General features: G+C 39.4%; 1 protein-coding gene across 2 annotated transcripts in view; it reads right to left on the reverse strand.

The window, feature by feature from the left end:
• Positions 1-11,606, reverse strand: part of sema3h (sema domain, immunoglobulin domain (Ig), short basic domain, secreted, (semaphorin) 3H) — a 32,570-nt gene extending 20,964 nt beyond the window's left edge. The window contains exon 1 of one of the 2 annotated variants that reach the window (XM_028410756.1): positions 11,332-11,431. In XM_028410756.1, the coding sequence (XP_028266557.1) occupies positions 11,332-11,431 (100 nt within the window). Of the gene's footprint in view, positions 1-11,331 lie in introns of both variants that reach the window. The other variant, XM_028410758.1, reaches the window with a different exon arrangement.
• Positions 11,607-13,997: the final 2,391 nt, after the last annotated feature.

Below are 13,997 nucleotides of genomic sequence, written 5' to 3' on the forward strand. Positions count from 1 at the left end.
TCGCTCCTTGCCTACTAACCTTCCAATCCCTACCAATCATGTCTGAAACAAACATGTGCACACATGGTTAATTGGGTAACAATTCAGTCTGGTCAAACCTCTAGTGGTCTTTATGCACCACCAGTAGAGGGTTGGATACGTATAACTGAAAATACATTTTACCGAGTGACTGATGTGTATCTAACAGCTATGCACATGCACACACATACAAGTACACAAATGCTACAAGAAAGTAAGTCCCCTGCTGGGACTGAAAACTAAGTGTTCCTCTTATGGTGGCATCAACATTTAGAAGGAGCATGTTTACAGTGGAGTCTACACTCTATAGAAAGAGGGTGACTCCCAGTCTGGACACAGGATCCCCACCAGCTGGAAGCCCAAGTGCCTCTGGCTGACAGCCACAATTTCAAAATGGCCCTATATATAAGTAGTGCCAGGCATTGCCAAGATGGCAGACACCAGTGCCACCATACTGAGCTTGATAAGGGACAAAAGGGAAAAAATGGTTTTGATTGCTAATCTAGGACTGACTTTGGTAAAAGTGCCACAATAGCACTCCTATTTGAAGTGCTTATATAAAACCAGCCCAAGAATCATTATTAAAGGGGTTCGGTGCTCGGGGCCTAATGACTGCATCAGTGCAAGTATCTGCCTGTCCAAGCTCTATGAGCGTAGGGAAGTATAGTTTATTTACTGTTTGTGTGTGTGTGTGTGTGTGTGCATCCATGTGTGGGTAGATATTTTTATCATAGCAAACATTAGATTAAAGGCTGCTGGTCATGGGAGCTCCGGTGGGTCTCAATGTGATTAGAGCAAATGTGTGGCATATGATACAGCTAAGATTATTCCTGCATTGCTCCACATTCACACACACACACACACACCATAGTTGCAACCACACCTGCACCTTAGAGAAATACTCCTAGATATTATTCTTTTTTGTACACATCAGACTTCTATGATATGAACTTTGGGCTGATGTTTTAAAAACCTACATCACAGTAGTGGGCAAGTTATTAGTTATAAGTATAATTGTAAAATACATTTTTACTCTGTTAGATCTTGTTTAACAGTTTCATTTCACTACTTTTTGTTTTTAACATTGTGTGTTTACATATGCTTTAATTGTGTCTTCTTTCCTTCTATTGCATTGCATGCTTGATGATAAGCACTTTAAGTTGCACTGATGCTGAAATGTGCTTTATAAATAATTTTGCTACAGGCCTACACTGCTGGGGGACACAAACATGATCCACTGAGCAGTCCCCTGTCCCCTCAAATCCCCCTCTCACCCTCTTACCTCTCCTCTATTCTCATTAGTCTGATTCATAATAGTGATTTATGTCATAAACTGTGTTTGCTGTCCTCCTTGTTTTGTGCCTCTCTCTCTCTCTCCCTCTCTCTTTGCAGGTCTCTCTGCCTCCAGACCTGCATGCTGACCTGCAGTCAGGCCCCTGAATATTCCAATGCTTATTGACTACACCACTATCTGCTGCCCATCTTTGTCTTAATTACTATTAAATTACCATTACTATTTATTAACTGATATATCCACTATAATATAATCACTGTTTCATCTTGCTTGTCAACATCAACAACCTGTCATGTTTGTTCTCTGTAATGTTTGATGTTTGCTGCATGTTTGTCTCTGTCTCCTTCATCCTCTCTGTCCTGTCTCCCTCTTCTTCTGTCAGCAGGAAGGTTCTCCTTATGAGTCGGGTCCTGTTCAAGGTTTCTTCCTGTAAAAAGGGAGTTTTTCTTGCCACTTTTGCTCTTAAAGGTAGGGTAGGAGATTTTGAAAACTCAGTGAGAGTCAGCCAGATTTTGAAAGTAAACACACGTCCCTTTTCTCTCGGAGTTCACCCCGAAGCCACGCCTCCCAGCCAGCCTGTGACTTCGGCCATCATGCACGTACACCTCTGGTGCGCGCAGAGCAGGAAGAGAGTGACAACCAGCCAACTAAACGCGCAGGGCCGCCTCGGAAGATTGGCTGATGTTTTTAGCATTTTATAGCTTCCACAGATGATTAATATTGGATTGTAAAGAGAAGTTACACTAATTTAACAGAAAGTGCTCCTACCCTACCTTTAAGTGGGTTCAGGCTCTGGGTCTCTGTGAAGCAGTTTGAGACAATTCTGACTGTAAAATGCGCTATATAAATAAAACTGAATTGAATTGAACTGAATTTTTTCACAAGGGTGTGTTGAATTAAGCAGCAGCCTACTGTGCATAGATGTTGACAGACAGACAAATCACAGCAGGACATAGCAAGCACATGTTTTGTCTTCAAACAAACAGCCAGAGGGCATAAACAAAACAGTTTACAACAATTGCTGAAAAAGTAAATTATATTTAATGTTTTTTTAGGTTCTATCACCTCCTAATGTCATGATCCTGAGTTTTTCCTTGTTTTTGTCTGTGAATTAATCCTGTGTTTTCGGGTTTCTGGGTTTTTCATGGTGTTTTTTTTAATGCTTCTGGCTGTCTTTAGTAGTGTGTCATGGTTCCTGTGGTCTAGTTGTGTTTCCTGTTTTATTGTGATAGTCTCGTCTTCTTGTGTTTACCATGTGTTTTACATCCCCTTTGTTTCTCGCCTGTTTTGATTGACCTGCCCCGCCCTGTTTGTGTTCACCTGTGTGTTGTTATCTTGTCTATTTAAGTCCTGTGCTTCCCTTTGTTTGTGCCAAATTGTATTTGCCTGCTAGTTTAGTGAGTTCCTGTGTTCATTAGACAGTTTGTTAGTTGGTTAGTTTGTTTCTTTGTGCGCTTCTCTTTGTGTTTTTTTCATGCCACCATTTTTATTGGAAATAAAGCTTGTCTTTTGCACCTGCCGAGACGTCTGCATTTGGGTCCTTTCCTCCACACAAACCCCAACACTTGAGGGTTGTTGGCACCCAACTAATATATAATGAATATTACAATGATAGGTAATGATAATTTGATTTTAATACCTAATAATATATATATATAACTAGCATTGCTTCATGTCTTGTATTTGTCACAGAGGCATTCACTCTCTTTAATCGTCCATCAACCACTCACCTAACGAGCAATAATACCAGCGATCAGAAAAATGTGAGACATTGTAGTGTTATACAAACTCTGCAGCAGCAAGTAATTACATTGCATGATTTTTATTATAGGAACCTCAGAAAAAAATTCCAAGGTCCAGACCAATGGTAACTATGGCCTTGGACACAAAGTGTGTACTAATCTAATCTACATCATTCATTCATTTGGTAAAGTTCAGATCACATGGAAGCAAAGACACCCAGGCCTCCCTATCTCTATCAACTTCCCTTTAACTCCTCCTGGGGGTTATTCAGCCACTCCCAAGGCAGCTGGGAGATACAATCCCTCTAGTGAGACTTGACAAAATCTTGCCACTACACTGAACTGGTCTGACTCAATGTCAAGCATGTAAACACAGCTCTGACTCACTAACGCTAAACTAAAGCCAATGTGGCCCTGGTACCCTGTGAGCACCACCCCACAGATTGAACACAATGGTGCAGAGCTGGGCTGCTGAAGGGTCCCTACACAAGAACCAATCTGGTACTTATAGTTAAGCACCACCAATAACACACTGTAAATATTGTATATCTTGTATTTTCTTCCCCCCCATTTGGCATGCTACTCCTCCTACAGTTTTAAAGCTAAACATGCTTTCAAAACCAAAGTGTGTCTAAATGTGACGACACCCTTTTAGTGCTGATAACTGTAAAAAATGATTTTATATGATTTATATTGTAATTTTTTTTTTTGAATGGTCTATGGGACAATCTGATAACATAGTAATTAAAAATGTGCAACTCAAAAATGAGCCATGCTGAAACTTTGTAAAATGTGAAACTGTGAATATATTTTTCAGGTTTTTATACTTAAATATTATCAAAACTGTTGTCATAACGCCACCATGTGGTGAGATATAAAGACTGATAAAAACGTTTTTAGTAATAACTCAGCAACCCTGAGTGCTACAGCAATGTGCCTGGTGTCCATGGATTCACTAGATGATGAGGGAAAATGTGTTGTCCGCCATTTTGGATTTTATGCTGAACACACTTTTATTTTTCTATTCACATAATTCATTTAATCCTTACCAAACTTTGGAAAAACATTAGTGGACAACTGTAAATAGTATAGTTTTATTATTTTGAAATATCTAATAGCGTTTCATTGCAATTGGCTAAAACACTTTTGTGGGCGTGGCCATGTGTATTTTAATGTACTATAACTCATGCATACTGTAACATATTGCTGCCAAATTTGGGTCACCTATGTAGGCTAGTACTAGAATTTAGTGTACTAAGTTTCATGTGGTTTGGCCACTGGTGGGCGCTATAGTGAAAACGTATGTATTACTCAACATACATCCGTCCTGTTTTTCAAATGCTTTAGTGAAATACCTGATATGACTTTAACTGCACAGCTTCAGGTGTGAAATGGTTGTATTTAATAGGTCATATCTGTTACACTGTACAGGCTTCAGAGGTGAGACCTGGCAGCCAGTTCAGCCTTGGTGACATGCTTATCATAGAAAGTGACAATATTGTAAAGCTTTACAGCCTCTGTACTGCCTGGTGCTTCGTGATGTGCTCGTGCTTCTGGTTCTCAGTTACTTAGCATGCTGCAGCTCTATTAAAGCTTCATCTGCAGCATGTTGTATGTGCTGCTAGCTGCAGCAAACAGCTCTGCAATCACACTTGCAGTTTCTCCAGGAACTGCCATTCTAGTTTATCTATCAATTAACTTATATATAATTGTACTGCAGACCCATTCACTTATTTTCTCCTTGCCTAAACCATCTTGTTGTCGTGTGAAAGTTTTTTTTAAAACCACACATCTACTTTGTGTGTCTGTGCACGTCTGTCTCCGTCCATCTGTTCGTCTACTCATTGAGCCCCAGGAAAATAGCTGTCTGCTGCAATGTTCCCAGGGGGATGACTTTGTTGGCTGCACCACCAGAAGGGAGTAATGTTGGGGGGGTGAGGAAACTGGGGCACATTTCCTGTGAAATGGGGTTATCACTTTACCAATTACCGGTGCAATTACAGTAGGAGCCCTGCAGACGTCTGGGAACAAAGCCCACAGGCACACAGAAGGGTACACACAAAATCATTTCTTTACAGTCCACATGCAAATGTCAAATCTTACTGTCTTGGCAGTGCATGTTCTAAAGGTGTCGGAAATAGTTTCCTGAAAACTCATATTGGTTCCTTAACTGACAGAGGTAATTTACCCAGTAGAATGAACTTCAGCCAGCCTATACACTATATTTGTAAGAGGACTGCTGCAAAACCTTCAAAAAAGTTGCACTTCAGGCTGAACTATAGTTACATTAAAGTTACAGTTAAATTTCAGTGGGAAATCATCCAGGGCTGCCAGATGACCCAATATCACAACGAGATCATTATAATATAGATGAATACATTATGTTGCAGTTATTGTTGCATCATGGCAAATCTCTGGATATCAGGTTGTGCTATTGGGAGTAAATGGATCAAATATTCATGGAATTTACTTTGTGTTTGTGCATTTTCTTCTTTCTTGCTATATTTTGATTAATATATATGAGTCTGGGTTATATTGACTATCAACAATACATAACTTAATGTACATCAATGAATGAAAAAAATATCTGAGGGGGTCATCTGGCTGATGTGCCTGAAGCTGGATGTTTTCACACTGAATGCCCCTACACTACATGTAGCATCATGGTATAGGACTCAACTCTGCAACACTTTAATACACTTTGCAGCAAACGACTTGAAACAGAAAGCATAATCTCAGCAGTATTTAAATTGGCTGTGGATTCTCCTTCTTGGCCCAACTTCAAAACAGGTTAAAGTTAAGAAGATCCTGTCACTCTACACCCTTTTTTTAAACAGGAAAAGGAAGCCAATCTTTTTTTTCACATGTCTGATCTACTCATTACTGACATACAATACGTCCTCAAAAAAAATGCCACATTTCATCCCCCAGATATGGCACATGGTTACGTTCATGCTAATAGAATATATATACGGTGCATATTGCCAAATGTCATCCATTCATGGGATCTATACAGTCACAAAAGTCTGCATAGGGAGGCAGGGTAGCAAGGGAGACCTTCCCTTCAGAGAACTAGAGAACTGGGTTTGAGTCCCCTGACACTATGATGTTTAGTTTTTTTTTTTTTTTTTTTTTTTTTTTAACCTTACTGCTAATTTTCTTTTTTCACCAGCAATTTTGTTTCCATTTACACTCAGGGTTAGACATTTAAAACTACAAGTTAAGTTTAAACAGTAAAAACAGTGTTAGGCTTTACTTAAAGATTGTGGTTTGTCATGACATTAAACACATTTTACAAGGAAAACCATTCCTCCCTGCAGTAATTTTCCCAATGAGTCCCTGCCCCATGAACACATAATAGAAAGAAATATGCACATATTTCTATTTTATAGCACTGAAATACCCATTTTATTTGACATTTTCACACTGTCAATGTCTTCTGTTGTTTTATTTGATGTGCGGTATACATTAGATACATGTTGCAGACAAACAACACCCCCAGGGTCTAAAACCTGCAATTCCTTAAATGAGTGGCAGGTGAGGTGACAGGTGCTGACTCAAAACACAGGCTTTCTACATGTGTGAGCACCTGCCATGCTCTACCTCTTAGCCCATTTTGAGTAAAAATCTTTGCTGAAGCTGAAGGACATAAACTAACTTTTAGTGAAAAGAAGCCGCTCTTCCAATGAAGAACAATGATTCCCATGTAACGAGAACAATTAGCATATCTGACAAGCCTTGTAGCAAGACTGACACATGCCTGCATGCACATAAATGTCTCAGAGATCTTATATAAGAGGGAGAGAGATGACTTCTTCTATGGCACAAATAAGTCCAGTATCCACTATATTTACACACACTCATTATCCCTACCCCGAAAGTCCTAATCTAAAGCTAATGAGGTAAAGTAATGGTTAGATTTTGAAAAAAGTAAAAGTAAAAACCTAGTTAGGAGCAGTCCAAATATTGTGTCACTTAGTTACTAACTACAAATAAGTCAACAACATTGACAGTCCAGTCTGCGGAGGGACACAACTGTCAACTCAGCTCGGCTCCGTGGTGTGGAGTCAGTCAAGGCCCTCTTAGTTGCGTCTTGAAGTGTGGGATAAGTAGATCACAGCCAGTGATAGCACCGTTGTCAGAGACTGCATCCATTAAAATGAATAATAGAGAACATCCTGATTCTGTGCCACATTATGTCCCATGAAATCCACATTTCTCCTACACACCCAGCTCTGGCCTAGATAGAAACAGATCTGAAAGAATGAATGAATAATGAAATATCTCTTGATTTTTAATATGGCTCTGTAGCCATTTGCGCCTTGTTAGTATACATAGAGAAGAGGATGGTGACACTAGAGAAAGAAGAGGAAGATGTGTAGCCACAACAACCACTTACATTTACTATGTGTAAAGAGGTGATCCTGGATACTGACCAAACACTTTTCCAGACATTGTCCAGAGTTCAATATGACAATGAGCAATGATAAATATGAAATCCAAAGTAATATTATTGAGATCACATGCACACTATAGTCATGTTTAAAGGTCAGTGCGCTATATAAAAAGCATGTGATTGTGTAGCGAGTTGATGGTGAGTCTTACTATTAGGTAAGCACAACTTCAGATGAATAACAAGCTACATTTTTTCACCATGCCATTATTTATTTATACATTATATAATATTATAATACATTATATATTATTATAGCAGAACCTAGTTAAAACGTTATTAACATTATTTATTTGTCATTGTCATTGCTGGTTTGTTTCTTTTGTTTTGGGACTGGCTGGTTATTCTTTGTATTTTTGTGTCCTGGTTTTTTATTTATTTATTTATTTATTCTTTTTATGGCTTACAGGTCTTTTTTGAGTTTGTCTGTGTTTGGGTCCAACTTCTAATGAACTAACCCTAAAACTCATTACTCTAAGAAACCAAACCAGCACAAACATCTTAACAACGGTATTTTTGCAATGCATGCTTTATGCAAGAAGTTAATTTTAACAAGCAATAAGCAAATGAACTGCTGTGAACATGCATTAGCCAGCAATATGCATGTTAATGGCATCCAGTTATAAAAAGAAAAACAAATCCCACTTCCATTAACTCAATGGCTGGGATAATAGACTCATTGCACACTGATGTTCTGTTTTCAAAAACACAGTTACAAAATGCTTCACATGGAGGAAAAAAAACTCACAAAAACATGAATGGGTGAAAAATTAAATGAATGAACAATTATGGCAACAGTTTTAGAAGACTATAGAGGTGGGTTTTTAAAATTGGCCTTTGATTTGACAAATTTATGGAGGTTGTTCCAGTGTGTGTGTGTGTGTGTGTGTGTGTGTGTGTATACCTTTATGTGAGAACAATTTCTAGTGATCTTTGAAATGAGGACATTTTGTAAAGTGAGGATATTTTGGCCACTTTTTTTGATTTGTTTTGAGGGTAATGGTTTGGATTAAGTTTAGGTTAGTGTTAGTTAAAGGACTTGGTGGTCAGGGTTAGAGTAAGGGGAATGCATTATATCATCAATGGTCCTCACAAAGATACAAGCCTTTGTTTGTGTGTGTGTGTGTGTCTGAGTGAATAACCCAGATAATTTGGTCATTAAGAGATGTGGAGTTAAGGAGGTAATCAGGCATGTATTAATCACTTAAATCTGTTTGGAGACACATGAAGCTTTCTGGTCAGTCAGTCTGATTACACTTCATCCAATCAGAACAGTGAAAGGACCTCCCACTGTGTCCTGTTGGGTATTTTAGAAATGTAACTCATAGACCTCAGAATCATTACTACTAATAACCCCTGTTCAGATCAACAGTCTGCTAGTACAGTACTCATTTTGAAATGAGCAAATTAAAAATTATTAATGTTTGTCACGTCATTCTCTCGTGGTGTTTTCAGTGCTTTGCCATGCTAACTCCCTGCTGCTGTAGAAACTCTCATCTGGGACTGCATGTCCTGCAGCAGCCCTCTGATGACGTCTTTCAGCCTGGGCACCCCCATCCCCTTAGCAAATCTAATGTCTGGTCTCCTGGACCGTGCTTTTTTTTACTTAGTTTTACCACTTCAAGAAGTGAGGCAGCAGACTTGGCAATGAGGTATGGTGACATATGATTAAGGTGTGGCGAAATTGCTTTGATAGTAATTTCATGTGCGTCAGGAGCCTCTGTGGTTCTTTTTTTGTGGCAGTGTGGCACAGTTTGGTGGGTTCGCCTCTCCTCACATGTCAGTGGTTTTTGAGCTTTTTCATCTTTGTTCATTTGGTTTCCTTTTCAGTATTTTATTTTAGTTACTGTGACTGAGAAAGCATTTAGTGTATCAAAAAAGCAAAGCCACGTGAGTTAACTCGTCTTACCCAATTTTCCTCATAGTGTCCCTACACCAGCATTTCTTTTCCTTTTCATGAGGAAATTGTCTGCACATAGATTGCACTAGAGGGGGACAGAAACCTTGGGACCAACAAATACCATATTGTTTTGAATATGAAGAAAATCATCTAAAAAAAGGTGGGGTTGTCTTGAACAACTCTCTCATAGTTCAGAAAAACAGCGTGTCAGAGTGGGTGTTAAAACTGTCAAATGTTTTTGGCATCCTAAAAGGAGCCACGTCGAAAAAACTCATAAGTGTGTGAGTATGTAGCTGAAAAAAAGAAATAAGGGGCCTATAACCAGGACTGGAGAGTACCAGCTGGGTGTACACCTGGGTGTGACATTACGTCCAACTTAGTTACGGCATTATGACTGGTGCAGCACTCAGACTCAAGCCATGTATGCGATGTACCTGGGTGTAACTCTTACGCCTAGTATAGAGCAGGAGAGATGGAAAATCGTGCAGTATGCTTGGGAACTCCTCGGCCTCTGCTCTGCATACAGCTCTTAGTGCTTCTTTTCTCTCTTGGTAACATTTATTCTTCTGTTCTTTCGGTTTGTGTTATCCACATCTGAACAGATGCACTTTGGATTTAAGCTTGTTGCTTGGCAACAGTCCAAGCTTTGCATCTATCTATGTGGATGTGCATCATAAGACCAAGCCCAGCTATGACTGTTAGTCAGGCTTGGGGCGCATGGTATGAATTCTAATTTCAAAGTTGGACCTGGCTACGACCAGCGTAAGAGTGAAGACTCACCACCCACCCACTTTATTCTGCACTCCACTCCTGAGCCATCATCCAGCTAAAGGGCCATGAATATCACCAAAGAGTTAAAGATACTCACCAACTAATTCAAATCCAGTCTTGACTGGTGCAGAGAAATGATCTGGTATAATACATTAGCATTACCATTGTTTTTAAGCACATCACCCAGTGCCTGCAGGAAATATTACTTTTCTCTTATCATTTTTTTAATTCTAATGTCTAATCTGATTCACTTCACATTGTTAGGCTTGAGCCTAAGCACGTGTAATTCTGCCAGCATTATACCCCCCTGGACCTGTTCTCTACACCCAACAAAGGTCCACAATTTAAAACTGACTTAAGTATCAGATCAGCTTCAAAGTCTTTAAATTCACAGACAATGTTTTAAGACATTGAAGATGATGATTTTAGATTTGTCTTCTCCAAACATAATATTATGCAACTGCATTCTAATATTTTATGGTTACCTAGCAAGAAGTCAGTTTCATCTGACCATTGTTATTTGATTTACATGAATTTAATGACTATCATTTCAGGGTGCATGCCCTGATCATCACTGTTTGTAGCTTTTTACATCCAGCCTACTGCAGTTGCACTGACACATTAAAATTTAAATGCTAACCGATTTCATTGTTTATTAATGTTATTATGAATGTTCCTTTATTAGAATACATTACAATAATCATTTTTTAAGTTTACCAACTGTGGGAATAAAAAAGGATTATGTTGTCTTGCATTTACTGAGATAATCACAAAAACGTTCATTTCTAGCTGGTTCTACTGACCTGTTTGTTTTTCAGTAAGGGATTATTGGAAACATTTAACAGTTATACTACATAAATGAATTTCCCCATCTGTGAAGTAAAATATGAAATAAATAAAACATGAAATTCTTGAGGTGAGAGTGTCCTGTATCACAGTGTGCTTATTCATTCAGTACAGGTGTTAACAGAGATGGTGGTTGTGTGGGAAAGGAACAAAGACAAGGGAGACAGGTAGAGGGGTAGTGCATAACCATGTGGGAACATTTAAAGAAGACAGAAAAGTGAAAAACGAGGGGGAGTCCTGCCACCTGCATGTGTGCGGGCTGCGAGAACATTATGAGAAAGACAAGAAAAGACACGCCGCCTCTTACCAGAAAATGTAAACTGAAGTCTCGGTTGAGATTCTCTCCATGCCTCTGTGAAGTGGGCCCCAAGGTGGGCTAGGAGGACTGCTGTAAGTGGCCAGTGCATCCTGAGTCTGAATTCCAATCTGCTCACAGACGATTCGGGCAAAGCTTTCAGTTACAGTGTGTAAACTTCGTAGATCCAAGCCACACAGATGCTGAATCCAGACCAAACGTGTCCAGTCCGGATCACTAAAATAATTCAGCACCCTTCTCACATGCACACATCTGAGTTTATATGTGAGTGTGTGTATGATTCAAAAGGAAATGTCCTCCAAGAAATAAGTCTTCTCTCTGCTGCTTGCTGGCAGCTTGACAGCTCTGTTCTGTTCTGTCTCTCCTCCCAGCTCCTCTCTGCATGTGCTCTCTCTCTCTCTGTCTCTCCCTGTCTGAAAGGCGGAGCGAGTACGATCACAGATCTTTGTGGCCACACCGCAAACACCCAAATGGCAATGTGTCTAGTCACTCCTCTGGGAAAACCTAGTTAAAGTGGAAATGAGTCAGACACATCAGCTTTCATTAGTGTTCACATCTCCCTGTGACTTTTTTTTTACATCACTTTGTCTCATCTTTCCCTTTCTGCACTGTTGTGTTGTGTTTTTTTAACATTCGGTTTACTAAATATGTACAGTGTTTACAGTAAAGCAGTCGTATGCACTTACAAGCCCAACATTGAGAAAAGGAAATGTGATGCAGCATAGATGTTTCGTGTACTTAGCTCAGCAGTCATAAACATACACTTTTAAAAGTCAGTGTTTTGGACCTCCATAAGGCAGTCCAAGGATAACTTCATCAATGGCATACAATCATGTTCAACAGTAAGTACTTCCTCTTAAAAAAATCATCTGATCATAGTTGGTCTTGGTATTAGGTGAATAAAAATTTTATAACATTACAACAACATGTATGTTTTTCAGTTATTTATTTAGCAAAAATGAAAAAAACATGTATCCCCCCCCCCCCCCCCCAAGTCTTCCTGCTTCTGGGATGTAAGAGTGTGAGCTGCAGCAGGTGCTGCTGATCATCAGTCCTTGGTGAATTGATCATCAGCAGGTGTACAGACCTCTATAAAAAACATTCAGGTGTGTGTTAACACAATGACAAGAGAGAAAGACATGAACAATGGTGTTAGAGACGTCAATTTGAAAGACCTATAAAACAATTTCAAACTATTTGGAGTTCAGTGTTCTACAGTGAGGAAGATTATTCACAAGTAGAAACATTCAAGACAGCTGTCAGTCTTCACAGGAGTGGACGTCCCAGCAAGTTCAGCCCAAGATCAGAGAAATACAACAAAAAACAGGAGCGGTCAGTCCTGTGAGTTGCCCCTAGCTTCTCTTCTTCTTCTCTTCAGCAGTTACAGTTAGGGATTACTATTGTAGCTATATTAAAAAGATGTGTCAATATTTGTAAAATCCAGAGTACAGGCTAAATTATTCCCAGAGTCAGAGGATTTTAAAGTGTGAGGCAGGCTGCCACATGGAGGACAAACAGTTTCAGGTGAACAATAAAAAGTATTTTACTTTATTTTATTTGACTCGGTTTCTTAAATAGTTTAATGATGTGGTTTTCTACTGGGACCATAAATTGTACAAGAGCCAGCTAACAGCAGATCATGGCACGTGACCTCAATATGGTCATTCAGTCAGGAAACATGTAAGACATGAACTAGAGAAACACTCATACTAAAATTGTTTGTGACTAAAGGAGAAAGACTGATTAACGCCTGAATAAAAAGGGCATTGCTTTATTCTCTCCAGATGCCAATACAACAAGCTAAGAACAACATAATGACATGTGGACAGTATTAGAAAAACTCCACTTTTCCTGAAAAGTAAAAGGCCTTTATCCATGTGAGCAGCTGGCACCCACCCTGACAGGAGGAGGAAAAAACAGGATGAAGACCCTGAGAAAAGGCACCTGAAGGACGTGGAGAAGGCGTGAAAAGAAAAAATGTTGGAAGGAGTGAACCAGGCGTGCATGAGGAGCCTGCAGCATCGTCTGGTCTGGTCTACTAATTAAAAATAAAGAGATGATGAGGTCAGATTTAAATGATAAAGGAACCAAATGAAAATGAAACAGGATAATGAATTTATTATACATTTAATTGAAAGTTTGAGCCACAAAAGCTTTGGTTGACAATGACAGTCATGCATCAGCATAGTAAGCAGCCAGACAAATGAGTGAAAAACCAAGAGTGACGCTGCAGCTAAGGAGCCCGCGCAAATACCATGTTACAGGCTTCAGAGCTTTGGTAGAAACCTACAACAAACATCTAAAGTTTCAATCGCTAGGTCAAAGAAAGAGAGTGACACACATTTATGGATACAGCGAAATGTATCCATAATGATCATTTATCAGTATAAATGATATTAAAAGGTGTTTGCATTTTGCCCAAACGGTGTGTTTATTCGCCTGCATTTGCATTTACACATTCAGTCAATTTGATCTTATGCATGATGGTTAAAAAACGGAAGATTAAACTGGAGATAAAGAAAGTGAGTGAGAACATGCACAGTAACCACTGACAGCAGGGGGCGTGGTGGCTTTAGAAGAAGGATGGTGGAGCTGACTCTCCTGTGCTCTGCCATGTCTGTGGAGTGTTTGTGTTTCTCTCATTCCTCCCTGCACTG

Source organism: Parambassis ranga, chromosome 7, assembly GCF_900634625.1.
Source record: "Parambassis ranga chromosome 7, fParRan2.1, whole genome shotgun sequence".
Classification (NCBI taxonomy): Eukaryota; Metazoa; Chordata; class Actinopteri; family Ambassidae; genus Parambassis; species Parambassis ranga.